The 14,637-nt window shown below is 48.7% G+C and overlaps 1 protein-coding gene across 1 annotated transcript in view; it reads left to right on the top strand.

Annotated features, from left to right (window-relative positions):
* SMC6 (structural maintenance of chromosomes 6) overlaps positions 1–14,637 on the top strand; it is a 69,729-nt gene that overhangs the window by 47,719 nt on the left and 7,373 nt on the right. The window contains exons 20-26 of the mRNA XM_040427361.1: positions 2,512–2,682; positions 5,401–5,538; positions 6,054–6,199; positions 6,718–6,843; positions 7,770–7,875; positions 7,993–8,145; positions 9,012–9,109. Of these exons, the coding sequence (XP_040283295.1) occupies positions 2,512–2,682; positions 5,401–5,538; positions 6,054–6,199; positions 6,718–6,843; positions 7,770–7,875; positions 7,993–8,145; positions 9,012–9,109 (938 nt within the window). The remainder of the gene's footprint in view (positions 1–2,511; positions 2,683–5,400; positions 5,539–6,053; positions 6,200–6,717; positions 6,844–7,769; positions 7,876–7,992; positions 8,146–9,011; positions 9,110–14,637) is intronic.

Genomic DNA, 14,637 nt, shown 5'->3' with positions numbered 1-14,637 from the left:
AGTAGAACTGGCTTAGTTGCCCATAGCAACCAATCAGCTTCCACCTTTTATTTTTCACAGCTTTATTGGAAAATGAAAGGTGGAATCTGATTTTGACAAGTCTTCCCCACTGTGTACTCCTATGTGTACATAGCATTGTGTGTCGTCACACTGTACGAATCTGTGTGGGATAAGTGAGCGCTCACTGTGCGGACTGCACACAATACTGTATTCATAAGAGAGTGCAGGTAGTGAGAGCTGTCAGTAATGAGATCTATATCCTGCTAATAACTCCATAGTTCTGACTGTAGATCGCTGCACTAACGTTACCAGCAGAAATATCTGTAGATCTGCTGATTACAGGCTATAGCATACTGTAAGACTCACCATGTTGTGGATTGGAATGAAATCTTACTACCAAGTTACTTGCCAGTTCCAGCAGCCTATATGTAAGTGGCTGCTAGCTGTGCTGTGTAACAGGATGTGGGGGTGGGGTAGCAGAGCTGTGCTGTGTAACAGGGTGTGGGGGCGGGGCAGCAGAGCTGTGCTGTGTAACAGGATGTGGGGCGGGGCAGCAGAGCTGTGCTGTGTAACAGGGTGTGGGGGCGGGGCAGCAGAGCTGTGCTGTGTAACAGGGTGTGGGGGCAGGGCAGCAGAGCTGTGCTGTGTAACAGGGTCTGGGGGCGGGGCAGCAGAGCTGTGGTGTTTAACAGGGTCTGGGGGCGGGGCAGCAGAGCTGTGCTGTGTAACAGGGTGTGGGGGCGGGGCAGCAGAGCTGTGCTGTGTAACAGGGTGTGGGGGCGGGGCAGCAGAGCTGTGCTGTGTAACAGGATGTGGGGGCGGGGCAGCAGAGCTGTGTAACAGGGTGTGGGGGCGGGGCAGCAGAGCTGTGCTGTGTAACAGGGTCTGGGGGCGGGGCAGCAGAGCTGTGCTGTGTAACAGGGTGTGGGGGCGGGGCAGCAGAGCTGTGCTGTGTAACAGGGTGTGGGGGCAGGGCAGCAGAGCTGTGCTGTGTAACAGGGTGTGGGGGCGGGGTAGCAGAGCTGTGCTGTGTAACGGTGTGGGGGCTGGGCAGCAGAGCTGTGCTGTGTAACGGTGTGGGGGCTGGGCAGCAGAGCTGTGCTGTGTAACGGTGTGGGGGCGGGGCAGCAGAGCTGTGCTGTGTAACGGTGTGGGGGCGGGGCAGCAGAGCTGTGCTGTGTAACAGTGTGTGGGGGCGGGGCAGCACAGCTGTGCTGTGTAACAGGATGTGGGGGCGGGGCAGAAGAGCTGTGCTGTGTAACAGGATGTGGGGGCGGGGCAGCAGTGCTGTGTAACAGGATGTGGGGGCGGGGCAGCAGAGCTGTGCTGTGTAACAGGATGTGGGGGCGGGGCAGCACAGCTTGGAAATCAACAGGAACACCCACAGATTCTCACAGGAGATGACAGCACTGAGCAAAACTCATATCAGAGCATTTCTGAGAGCATGTGAAGCAAAGCTGATACCAGTAAACAAACAAGTGCAATGTTATCACGTGCTGCATTACGGTAAGATATGGGGTTATTGATTTTTAGTGCACAAAGGTGTCCATAGCCTTTAATTGTCTTCAGCGGTGAAATATGGGGGATGAATGAATGGCTCAGACGCCTTCTCTCAGTATGAATGTGCATCACACAACCCGGGCGTCTTCAAGAATGTCTCCGCCTTTTCCACGTGCTCTTTCAGCCTGTACTTGGCAGCGCATCTTGAAGCTATGGTTCCATTTTGTGACCTGGTTCCTGGCGGGGCCCACCTATCAGCGTTCTCTGACCTCCCCATGTCACTTCCTGACGTCTATTCCACATGGATTACACCGTGTGTCAAACACATCAAAACACCTAGTCATTTTCAGCATCTGCGATCCACCATGTCAGAATGCCCCTTTAAGAAGGACGTTTCTGCTACAATAAACGCTTGTATACCTCATAAAGTAACGCTCGTGGGGCATCTGCTCTTAGGAATGAATTGACATTCACTTGTAGGGTCATATCCCCTACACATGGACACCACCAGTACTGAAGGAACCCCTTTTCCCGTTGACATGAGGAATGGTAATGCCCAGTTGTCAGTTTATTCATACATTCCTGGAGGAATAACAGAGGGATGGCACAATGCAGACAGTGAAGAACGGATGCTGTAGAATTGTTTTATGGGAGCTGCAAGTATTTACTACTATAGAATATCCCGGCACTCAAAATATGTTGCATTTAGGAATTTATCTTGTGTATTTCCTATCGCTGAGCACCAATTTTCCTCACGTGGAGTCAGTTGTTTGCCTGCGAGTATTTAATAAAACCAACATGTCAGAAGAGTGGACAGGTCAAATTTATGTACCCCCTGGAGAAACAATGTATCACTGCCACTAGTACAGAATAGTCAGGCAGTGTCATTGAGGCTTTAGTGTCCCATTAAACATGTACATTTCCTTTCCTGTTCTGTGTGATGTGTGATGCACTGTGGCAGACTTCTGAAGAGTCGTGATTTTCTCCGTTTTTCTGTGCGCTCTGTCACAGGAGGGTGAAGTGCAAGAGAACAAGAAGCGAATTGAGCTTGTGAGGGAGAAAATGGAGAAGGCAAAGCTGGAAATGGAGGAGTATAAATCCGTGCTGCTGGAGGCCGAGCGTCAGTATGAAGACATTAAAGCAAAAATCAGCTCCGTGTCGGAGGTTGCTGAACCAGTGAAGGTGTGTCGCCAGTAATTCATGTCATCATCTCGCCCCGCGCTGAGGGCGGTCACATGTGTTATATAGTTCACGTTCTAGACTGTTTTTCCTACAGTTTATAGTTGGTAGATTGTGCCTGTACTTTTTCATTTTAAAGGGTTCGTCTCACATCATCAAATAGCATCCATCATGTAGAGAAAGTTAATACAAGCCATTCACTAATGTACTGTGATTATCCATGTTGCCTCCTTTGCTGGCTGGATTCATTTTTCTATCACATTATACACTGCTCGTTTCCATGGTTACAGACCACCGCAGCAGCAACAGATATGAGAGGCCTGGGAAGGGAGCTGCTGCGCATGTGTGCCTATGTGTACTCCCGCAGTCCCGGCCACCCGAGAGGCCAGCTCTTTATTTCTATAGTGTGCATGCACAGCGCTCTGATCGGGCAGGGGCAGGTGCACACACCAATGCTGGCATATTAACCCCTTGTATGCCGCGGTCAAAGCTGACCTCAGCTCGCACAGAGTTTGCAGATGGTACGGCTCCCTCCCCATCAGGTCCCTGTCACTGCATCAGAAGCCTATGAGCCTATGTCTAGTGTAAAAGCTGACGGTCAATGCATTACAGTATATGATGTGATGTAATGCGTTACAGAGGGGATACAAAGTAAAAAAAAAAAAGTTTTTCATAATAAAAAAAAAGTTGCAAGTAAAAAGAAAATCCCTTTCTCATAATAATCACATCTAAAATTGTAAAAAAGAAAAACAGACATATTAGGTGTTGCCACGATCGGCTCTATAAAAATATCACATGATCTAGGGCGGCAGCTATAGACTATTTTTGTAATCGAGTACTTTAATAACAAAAAGCTAATTAAAAGAACCTTTTTCTTTATAAAAACTCATCAGCTTCCCCGTGCCATCAGCTTTAACCCCATGCCATCAGGCGCCCCCCCCCCCCCCCCCCCCCCCCCCCCAGTGCCATCAGCTGCTTGTACTTCCGAATGCTTGTTAATGATCTGCCCGACCTTCGGCCAGTGTAATACTGGCTTTAGGATGCTCTTATGGGGGCTGTACCTGACCACTGATGGCACCCTGCTGATGTCCTCCTTGTGTCTGTATTTCACCAGGCTGCTCCATGCTTTGTATTCGCTCATCTATAACCAGTGGATGATATATCTATATTGCCGGAATTTGCTGCTTAGTGACAACAGGTGGTGGTTTCTGTCCTCACTGTGAACAGATCCAAATATATCGTAGGGCCTGGCTGTGAACGGGAGACTTTCTAATGTGTTCTGGGTGAAAGCTGTCTCATCGAAGATATGCTGGACGGCATGTGAGATTATGATGGATGGATATGAGAGAGAGAGAGATATGAGAGATGTAATGATTGATAGGCAGACATAGAGAGATAGATATGAGATAGATGGATGATTGTACGGTAGTGTCCCAAAAATGTACGTTGGATTGGGAATAATTAAGAGTGAACCTGCTAGACCATTAGGTTCACTCTTAATTATTCCCAATCCAATGTACATTTTTTAGACCGGTGGAAGTTTTTATGGAAGGTCAGTAGTTTCTCTTTAGAACCGGACCGGATTATCAGCAGGTCATCAATATACCAGACGTACGCTAGGGGTTTGTTGTGCAGATCAATAGAATCTCCTCCTCTAGTTTAGGTGTAGACAGGTGGCATACGGTGGTGTGTATACACACTTATATGGCGTTTCTTCAGACTTTTTCCCATAGAAATCACATGTTGCCTGCTCTCTGTATGCGTATAGTGAAGGATATTTGCTTTAGGGCCCATGCACACAACCATATTTATTTTGCGGTCCGCAAAAAATATGAATGACGTCCGTGTGCATTTCATATTTTACGGAACAGCCGGCCCCTAATAGAACAGTCCTATCCTTGTCTGTAATGCAGACAATAATAGGACATGTTCTTTTTCTTTGCGGAACGGAAATACGGAAATATGGACGGGCACACGGGGTAACTTCTGTTTTTTGTTTTTTTTTGCAAACCCATTCAAATGAATGGTTCCGTATGCGGTCCGCAAAAAAACGTAACGGACATAAAAAGAAAATACGTTTGTGTGCCTGAGGCCTTCCTGGCATAAGACGTTTCAGGAGACTGTCAGTAATGCAGAAGAGAAACAGCATAAGGCTACTTTCACACCTGCGTTAGGTGCGGATCCGTCTGGTATCTGCACAGACGGATCCGCACCTATAATGCAAACGCTTGTTTGTTTTTTATTAGATTTTTTTTCATGATAATGCAAACAGATCCGTTTTGACTTACACTGAAAGTCAATGGGAGGCGGATCCGTTTTCAATTGCACCATATTGTGTCAGTGAAAACGGATCCCTCCCCATTGACTTACATTGTAAGTCAGGACGGATCCGTTTGGCTGCAGGCAGCGTTTTGGTGTCCGCCTCCAGAGTGGAATGGAGGCTGAACGGAGGCAAACTGATGCCTTCTGAACGGATCCTTATCCATTCAGAATGCATTGGGGCAAAACTGATCCGTTTTGGGCCGCTTGTGAGAGCTCTGAAACGGATCTCACAAGCGAACCCAAAAACGCCAGTGTGAAAGTAGCCTAAGATGTTGAGAGTATAGCCATATTCTCAAAAAGATCGCAAGAAGTTGTCTTCTGCAGTCCTTGGATTATGGTGCTGCTATTGAGCCTGCAAAGAAATAAAGCAAGGACAAACTTCTCACTCTCCCATTCCAGGAAGATCTTCACAAAGTGGACCAGGAAGTGGAGAACTGCAAGCGTCATAAGAAACACTACGAGGAGAAGCTCAAGGAGCATTTAAATGGGATTAAGAAGCACAAAGACGAACTGAATGCCAAAGAAAAAGACCTAGAGGTAAACTGGCAACCCATGAGCGCTTAGTAAGAGGGCTCCCTGTGGTGGTGAGCAGCACAGCGACAACTACAGTACGTTCTTAGGGGCAGTGGGATTACAGATATACCACATTTATTTTATTTTATGCCTTGCATCACCATACTCTGACAAACACAAACTGCGCTGTGTGAAGGCTCCTTTTTGCGAATTGAACAGCGATCATGAGATTACGCATTTAAACACCGCAGGGGGGTGTCTATTAGGTCACCGGAGGCAACCCACTCCCTGTAAATAACTGTTAAATTGCCGCAGTTGACCACAGCATCTGAGGGGTTAACTGTCCGTGATCAAAGTTGTCTCCTATCACAAATTGTGCCGGCAGATGTCTGCCATTTAAAACATCAGGCACCCACCGACTATGGCTCCTGCTCCGTTCCTGAGCGGCGGCCATGTTTGACGACCCAACATTCCCCCTACATGTTTACTTACATTTTATTGTCTATTTTTTTTTTTTTTTTTTTTTTTGAACTAAACAGGAAAGAAATTCTAAGGCCAAACAGATTTTTCCTGAGAGGATTGAAGTTTCCCGCACGGCCAAGAGCTTGGATGCTGAAATTAACCGCCTTCGAGACAAGATCAACTCAGAACGTGACCTTCATGGGAACAGAGAAGAGATAATAAAGTAGGCTCCCGGTGATATCACCTTAGTTAGGTCTGGTCTAGGTTTTCCATAACGTTGTATTTAAACCTGACGGAGAACTTCTCATGTATTTTGAGCAATGCGCCAGACGTAGATTTTTCACATCATGGCTGTCATACAGATACCTGAATGATTTGCACTACAAATTGGTCCATTATAAAGTTTGCCCACAACTGTATGTTTAGCCTGCCCACTCGTCATGTGGGTCAGAGAACAGGAAGTAATAAACAAACACAGGGTTGGACGGCACATTTTTTTGTAATGCACATTGCTGCATTACTCCACTTTTCTGCAACATTTTGCATGATGGTTTTAGCAAATGTTATTTGTGTAAGCAAAAGTTGTACACTTTAATATACCATATTTGCTTTATAAGACGCACTCCACCCTTGCACCCTAAGAGTGTGGGGGGGAATGAGCGCTTCCTTTATGGGGAGCAGTGAGTGTAATGGTGCTGGCCCTGTACGTATGGTGACAGTTTTTTTTCTGTTTTATTTCAGAGAGTACCATGCTGCAAAGGAGAACTATCAGGAGATGGAAAGTAAAATCAGAAATCTGAAAGTGTTTGTGAAATTGTTAGATGATATCATGACTCACCGACACAAGGCGTATCAGCAGTTTCGAAGGTAAGTCCACTGTCAGAGGGCACAATAACATTGGGGGTGGGGGGGGGCTTTGAGTGCGCACTGTGCCACCAATGTTATTAATACTGGAGTTGGGGCGCACTGCGTCACCAATAAATATAACTAACGTTTAATACAAATACAGAAGGCGGGCGCCGGTGACAGAATCACATTGCCGACCTCTAGGACAAGGCAGTTAACCTCTCAGATGCAGCACCTGAGGAGTTAACTGCTGCGGATCGTGGCGCCCTGTCATAGAGGTCGGGTGCCGGCTATGTGATTCTGCCACTGGCACCCGCCTTCTATATTTGTATTAAACATTAGTTATATTCATTGGTGGCGCAGGGGGGAGGTGCAGTGTATAATGTGATGGAAAAAGGAATGAAGCCAGCAAAGGAGGCAATATGGACAATCACAATACATTAGTAAGTGCCTTATATTATCTTTCTCTACATAATAAATGCCATTTGCTGAAGTGAGACAACCCCTTTAATAATGGCGTCCATCAGGTTCTGGGAAAGTAGTGGTCCGTACATTTATTTACCTCCTCTTGCAACTGTGGAGCCAGGGACCTATTTCATTTCTATGCACCTGGTCATTATGGCTTTGAGTGGAAGGTAGTTGTCACTGCCGAGCACAAAAATGCGAATGGTTACAGGTTGGCCTTGTGTGGCAAGTAATAAGTCAGTCATGTTGTATATACGCTAATATGAGTATATAAGTGTGTATACACACATTTTCCACAGTCGTTCTAAAAACATACTGTTTGGTTCAAGAGGAATAGTCAGAAATGGTAGCACCCACCTGTCAATTTATTCATACATTTCCAGGGGGAAGAGCAGAGGAACAGGAAAAGATGCTTTAAAATGTTAGCTCCCATTGCAGTTTCTCTGGAGGTGGTCATTCCTTCTACGATCATTCTTTTGCAGGTACCTTACGCTTCGATGCAAGTTTTACTTTGATTCCTTGCTGTCTCAGAGGTCCTATTCTGGGAAAATCGCGTTTGACCACAAGAATGAAACTCTCTCAATCACTGTAAGTTGATCATAAAAAATTAAATAAAAAATTACATCCTGGTTAAGGTGGGCATCTGCGCTTTGCTCAGCATGTCATATGGAGTTCTTCTGTTGACCATGTAATATTCCTCCGCAGGTCCAGCCCGGGGAAGGAAACAAGGCAGCGCTGTCCGACATGAGGTCGCTTTCCGGAGGAGAACGATCGTTTTCTACCGTCTGTTTTGTGCTTTCTCTCTGGTCAATCGCAGAATCGCCCTTCAGATGTCTGGATGAATTTGATGTCTACATGGTATGCTATTAGATTTTATATATAACCTTGATGGATCGGTGGCAGCGCTAGTGAATGGTTCTCCAAAGACCACTTAGTACATAGCAAGAGAAAAAGATCTCTGCTGCAAGTACACACGTCTGGATGATACTGGAGTTGTTGTCCCATATCCGTACAGAGTAATACTTTCATCAGGGAGAGTCAGCTGCTAGGAGGCCTAGGGCAATGCCCCCTGGGCAAGGAAGGCAAATTAGCCGGATTGAAAATGGTCTCTCTAGTGCCACCTTCAGGCGTCTGCCCTGCAAATCAACGCTCAGCACCTTTTTTTTCAATGCCGTTTTTCCTCGTAGTTTTCCGGTATGCCATGTATACAGCCTCTCGGAAGGGATTTATTCTCCTTGCAGACTGTGTTCACTTTCTTAGCTCAAGACCATTTCCTTTGAAAGCAATAGGATCTGTTTAGATCAGGGATCAGCAACCTCCGGCACTCCAGCTGTTCAGAAACTACAACTCCCAGAATGCTTCATTCACTTCTGTGGGAGTTTAGAAGAACAGCTATGCATGTTTGCATGCTGGGAGTTGTAGTTTCTCAGCAGCTGGAGTGCTGGTGGTTGCTGATCCCTAATTTAGACGTTCACAATTTTTGTGGCAAAAGCCAGAAGAGCCTTACAGTAAGGTCGTCTAGGTGTGAACTAGCCCCTAGGCTAAGGCCGCACATTGCAAAACTTTTAAATTCTGGATTTTGAAGACCCGCATGTGTATTGTACTGTAAATTCCACCATATCTAATACCTCCATGTGGATGAGGACCAGCACTGCCACACGTGATAGCTGTGATTGTTGCTCTAATAACCTGCTTCGGACGCTTACCTCTCCTCTGTCTTGTAGGATATGGTGAATAGGAGGATATCGATGGATATGATGCTTGCCATGGCTGATTCTCAGCGGTTTCGGCAGTTTATTTTGTTAACACCACAACATATGAGGTAAAATATTAATTTATAAAATTTTGTGATTTTAATAGAGATGAGCAAATTAATTTGTATGAATTGATTAGTTCATCAGTCCTTGAGCAGAGAGGGGCTTTCCCTTCTGTCCAACAGGTTCCCCTCTGCCACTTGATTGACAGGGCCCAGAAGTGTAGAGACGCAGGCACAGTTGCAGCTCCAGTAGTAGCAGTAGAGCCTCTGCACTTGTGCCACTTTTCCGGTTGGCAACGCGGGCATTGGATTGTCCAGGCCGGGACAGATGGCTGGCAGTCCGGAGCCTGTTGAGCGCAGGAACAGCCCCTCACTGCTCAAAAACTCTGAACGAATTGTAGCTATACAGTTCCATTATTGGATCACTCTTGACACAAAATACTAGTTATCAATAATTTGAATCAAAATTCCCCTTCCTCCATGGACTTTTACAACACAGGCTATGTGTGGTACAGTAAGGCTACTTTCACACTTGCGTTCGGGGTTCCGCTTGTGAGTTCCGTTTGAAGGCTCTCACAAGCGGCCCCGAACGGATCCGTACAGCCCCAATGCATTCTGAGTGGATGCGGATCCGCTCAGAATGCCTCCGTTTGTCACCGTTTGCCCTCCGTTCCGCTCAGCAGGCGGACACCCGAACGCAGCTTGCAGCGTTCTGGTGTCCGCCTGGCCGTGCGGAGCCAAATGGATCCGTGCAGAGTTACAATGCAAGTCAATGGGGACACAATATGGTGCAATTGCAAACGGATCCGTCCCCCATTGACTTTCAATGTACAGGAGTACCTATTAATATACCATCGGATCGGAGTTTTCTCCAATCCGATGGTATATTTTAACTTGAAGCGTCCCCATCACCATGGGAACGCCTCTATGTTAGAATATACCATCGGATTTGAGTTAGATCGTGAAACTCAGATCCGACAGTATATTCTAACACAGAGGCGTTCCCATAGTGATGGGGACGCTTCAAGTTAGAATATACTGAGAACTTAACCCCTCAGGTGCCGCACCTGAGGGGTTAATTGTGCGGATCATAGCCCCCTGTAGGAGATCGGGTGCTGCCAGGCAACAGGGGCCAGACCCCCCTCCCTCCCCAGTATTATATTCATTGGTGGCCAGTGCGGCCCCCCTCCCTCCCTCCCCAGTATTATATTCATTGGTGGCCAGTGCGGCCCCCCCCTCCCTCCCCAGTATTATATTCATTGGTGGCCAGTGCGGCCCTCCCCAGTATTATATTCATTGGTGGCCAGTGCGGCCCTCCCTCCCCAGTATTATATTCATTGGTGGCCAGTGCGGCCCCCCCTCCCTCCCTCCCCAGTATTATATTCATTGGTCGCCAGTGCGGCCCCCCCCCAATCATTGGTGGCAGCAGAGAGTTGGAGAGTTCCGATCGGAGTCCCAGTTTAATCGCTGGAGCTCCGATCGGTTACCATGGCAGCCAAGACGCTACTGCAGTCCTGGCTGCCATGATTACTTAGCAATTTTAGAAGCATTATACTTACCTGCGCTGTCTGTGGCCGGCCGGGCGCTCCTCCTACCGGTCACAGACATCGCAGGCAAGTATAATGCTTCTAAAATTGCTAAGTAACCATGGCAGCCAGGACTGCAATAGCGTCCTGGTTGCCATGGTTACCGATCGGAGCCCCGGGGGTGGGGGGGGGGGGGGGGCCGCACTGGCCACCAATGAATATAATACGAGGGAGGGAGGGGGGCCGCACTGGCCACCAATGAATATAATACGAGGGAGGGAGGGGGGCCGCACTGGCCACCAATGAATATAATACTAGGGAGGGGGGGCCACACTGGCCACCAATGAATATAATACTAGGGAGGGGGGGGCCACACTGGCCACCAATGAATATAATACTAGGGAGGGGGGGGGCACACTGGCCACCAATGAATATAATACTAGGGAGGGGGGGCCGCACTGGCCACCAATGAATATAATACTGGGGAGGGAGGGGGGTCTGGCCCCTGCTGCCTGGCAGCACCCGATCAGTTTAATCCTTCACCCGATTAATCCTTCAGGTGCGGCACCTGAGGGGTTAATTGTGCGGATCACAGCCCCCTGTAAGAGATCGGGTGCTGCCAGGCAGCAGGGGGCAGTCATGTACACAGTTCGTTTAGTGTATTCTAACTTGAAGCGTCCCCATCACCATGGGAACGCCTCTGTGTTAGAATATACTGTCGGATCTGAGTTTTCACGAAGTGAAAAATCTGATCTGAAAAAAAACAGTTATTCAGACGGATCCGTTCTGAATGGATACCATTGTTTGCATTATAGGAGCGGATCCGTCTGTGCAGACACCAGACGGATCCGCTCCCAACGCAAGTGTGAAAGTAGCCTTACTCTGCATATTCTGGTGGTTGGGACTGTGCTGTTGTACCAGACACCGCAGTTTGGATACATGTGTCTATACTGCAGCACCCCCAGGGGTACGATCTCCACTGATCACACTATAGTATAGGCGATCGATGTGAAATCCCATAAAACCCTATTTAAAGGGCATCTCTGGCCTCCAAAATTGATTTTCAAAGAGCGAATACCACCACATTGGATAGATGCCCCAAAACATAACTATAAGGCCCCTTTCACACGAGCGAATATTCTGCGCGGGTGTGATGCGAATGCATTGCGCCCGCGCGGAATCCGGACCCAATAATTTAATTGGGTCTCTGTAGATGAGCGTTGGTTTTCACGCATCACTTGTGCGTTGCCTGAAAATCGCAGCATGTTCTATATTCTGCGATTTTCACGCAACGCTGGCCCCATAGAAGTGAATGGGGCGGCGTGAAAATCGCATCTGCAAGCAAGAGCGGATGTGATGCGTTTTTTACGGATGGTTCCTAAGAGATGTAGTTTGTAAACATTCAGTTTTTTATCACGCGCATGCAAAACCAACGCGAAAAAAAACAGAACTGAACGCTATCGCAGACATAACTGAATGAACTTGCTTGCGAAATCGCGCATTTTTCACTGAAAGCATCCGCAAGGCATTCGGACCTATTCCGCTCACGCTCGTCTGCAAGGGGCCTAACTTTCTTGTTATAAAGGTTTCTCATCCGTATCATTGGGGGACACAGGCTTGACCTTGGGTATAGCTATTGCCACTAGGAGGCGACACTAAGCACAAATGTGTGAGCTCCTCCCTCCAGCTATACCCTTCCTACAAGGGACTAAGCTGAAACAGTTTTAGCTTAGTTGTCCGTAGGAGGCAGACCTTCCCTGCTTTGCAGGTCTGCTGATTTTTTATTTTTTTCCCCTTTCCTCCAGTGGGATTACAAGCAGTCCTAGCTGCCTCCACTCCCACCCAGGAGACGGGAGACCAGGGGGTCCCCAAGCCCGCTGCTCCTTCCCGGTCCCCAGAAGACAAGGAGGACCAGAGGTTCTTAAAGCCTCTGCATCCCTCCAGCCTTCGGGTCACCACGGCCGCCTACTACAAGTCCCCTCTGTTCTGGTGTAGCGGCCCTGACCCGGCTGGAACGGGCAGAAGACGCCAGACTGGTAAGTATTCCTGGCTCCAAGCCCCCCTTTCCCCCCTCACCCTTGCTAGGATGGTCCCCACAAAGCCATGTTCCCTCATGCGGGGAAAGAGTTAACAGCTGCATGTCAGCTCTCGGGTGGGGGTTGGGAGAAGGGAAGCCCTCTGTACTTTCCAAGCTTTTTTCTGGGCCCTACCTTCTCTGACCCAAGGGATAAGAAATCGGAATTCTTTGCCAAATCTTCTTTTGAAGCAGTTGGCACTGCCTTGCGCCGGGTTTTTGCCTCGACATGGGTTAGTAAGGCTATGACCGAAATGGGCAAATAAGCTACGGAGAAACTTTCGGATATTGCAGTGCAACTTTCCTACGCCAGCTCTTACATCTGTGAGGCCTCTCTGGACATGGCCAGGCTTTTGGCCTGCTCTTCGGCCCCTTTGGTGGCTATTCGCCGTACCATGTGGCTATCTTGCTGGGCGGTGGATAATGCTTCTAAACTGGCCTTGACGTCCCTCCCCTTTGCAGGTAGCAGAATTTTCGGCAAGAGTCTGGATGAGATTATCTCTGATGCTACAGGGGGTAAAAGCACCCATTTTCTTTATGTGCAGGACGCACTTCAACAGATCTAAAAAGCGCATACCTCTTTTTCGGCCCTTTCGCAGTTCCTCCAGCCCAAAGTGGCCAACTGACAAATCTTCCACATAGCAGAAGTGCAAACCATCTTTCAAGCCTCGCCCTCCCTGGCATCCTCGCCAGCAGTGCTGTATGGCCTCTGGCGTCCCCAGGTGAGTGGGAGGTTGTCTTCATCTATTCCAGCATGTCTAGCTAGCTCACGTCTCGGATGCCTGGGTGCGAGAAGTCATATCGGAGGGTTACAAACTGGAGTTCCGATTCCCCACCTCTGCCCCGTTTTTTTTAGCTAGTCCCCTCCGACCTCGCCCTCCACCGCCCATTCCTTTTTTCAGGCTATTCTCTCCCTTCTGCGGCAGGGAGTGATTGTCCTGGTTCCGCCTCAAGACCGTTTTCGCGGATTCTACTCTGATCTCTTTGTAGTACCCAAGAAGGAGGGTACGGTCCATCCCATCCTAGACCTCAAAGCCCTCAACCGATTCCTTCGGCTCGCTGCTTCCGAATGGAGTACGTGCGTTCGGTCATTGCATCCATGGACCCGGGGGAATACCTGTTCTCGATAGATATCAAGGATGCCTACCTCCATGTTCCCATCTGCGTCGGTCGCCAGAAATATCTTCGGTTCGCAGTGGGAACTTTTCATTACCAATTTGGGGCCCTCCCGTTTGGTCTTGCCACAGCTCCCAGAGTTTTTACCAAGATTCTGGCCTCGGTCATGGTTCTGCTTCATACTAGGGGGATAGTGGCGATTCCGTACTTGGACGATATCTTGATCAAGAGTTCGTCATTCCAGGCAACGGCGGACAGCCTGCGTATCGTCCGGTACACCCTGGAACACTTCGGATGGGTTCTGAACCTATCAGTCATGTCTTCATCCAACTTGGCAGCTGTTCTTTCTGGGCATGCTGCTCGACACCGATCGGGCAAAGATTTTCTTGTTCCCAGACAAACTCTCCTCTCTCCCATTCGCCAGTGCATGGAGGGCTCTGGGCCACATGGTCTCTTCCTTCGAAACAGTGCCGGGGGGGGGGACACTAGGGTGGCACCCGGAGCCCTGCAGCAATGTCGGAAGCAGTGCTCATCCTCTTAGGCGGAGAGCCATGTTCCAGCTCTGTCGGCAGTTCATCTCCCTGGCGCCGACAACTGGATCTCTGACTTTCTCAGCCGAGAGAGACTCGATCCCGGCGAATGGGCTCTGCATCCACAGGTCTTTCTCTCGATCTGCGATCCATGGGGTCGGCCGGATGTGGATCTCATGGCCTCCCACTTCAACCGCAAGGTAGAGACCTTTGTGGCGAGGTCCAAGGATCCTCTAGCTCGGGTGTCGGATGCCCTTGTGATCCCGTGGACGCAGTTCACGTTTCCTTACGTGTCTTACGTGTTCCCTGCCAGTCATTCTAGTCTCCCTCCTCGCCAACGAAACCTGG

Source organism: Bufo bufo, chromosome 4 (genome assembly GCF_905171765.1).
Source record: "Bufo bufo chromosome 4, aBufBuf1.1, whole genome shotgun sequence".
Lineage (NCBI taxonomy): Eukaryota > Metazoa > Chordata > Amphibia > Anura > Bufonidae > Bufo > Bufo bufo.
Note: the sequence above shows the minus strand (reverse complement) of the source record. Positions and strands in the feature narration are given on the sequence as shown.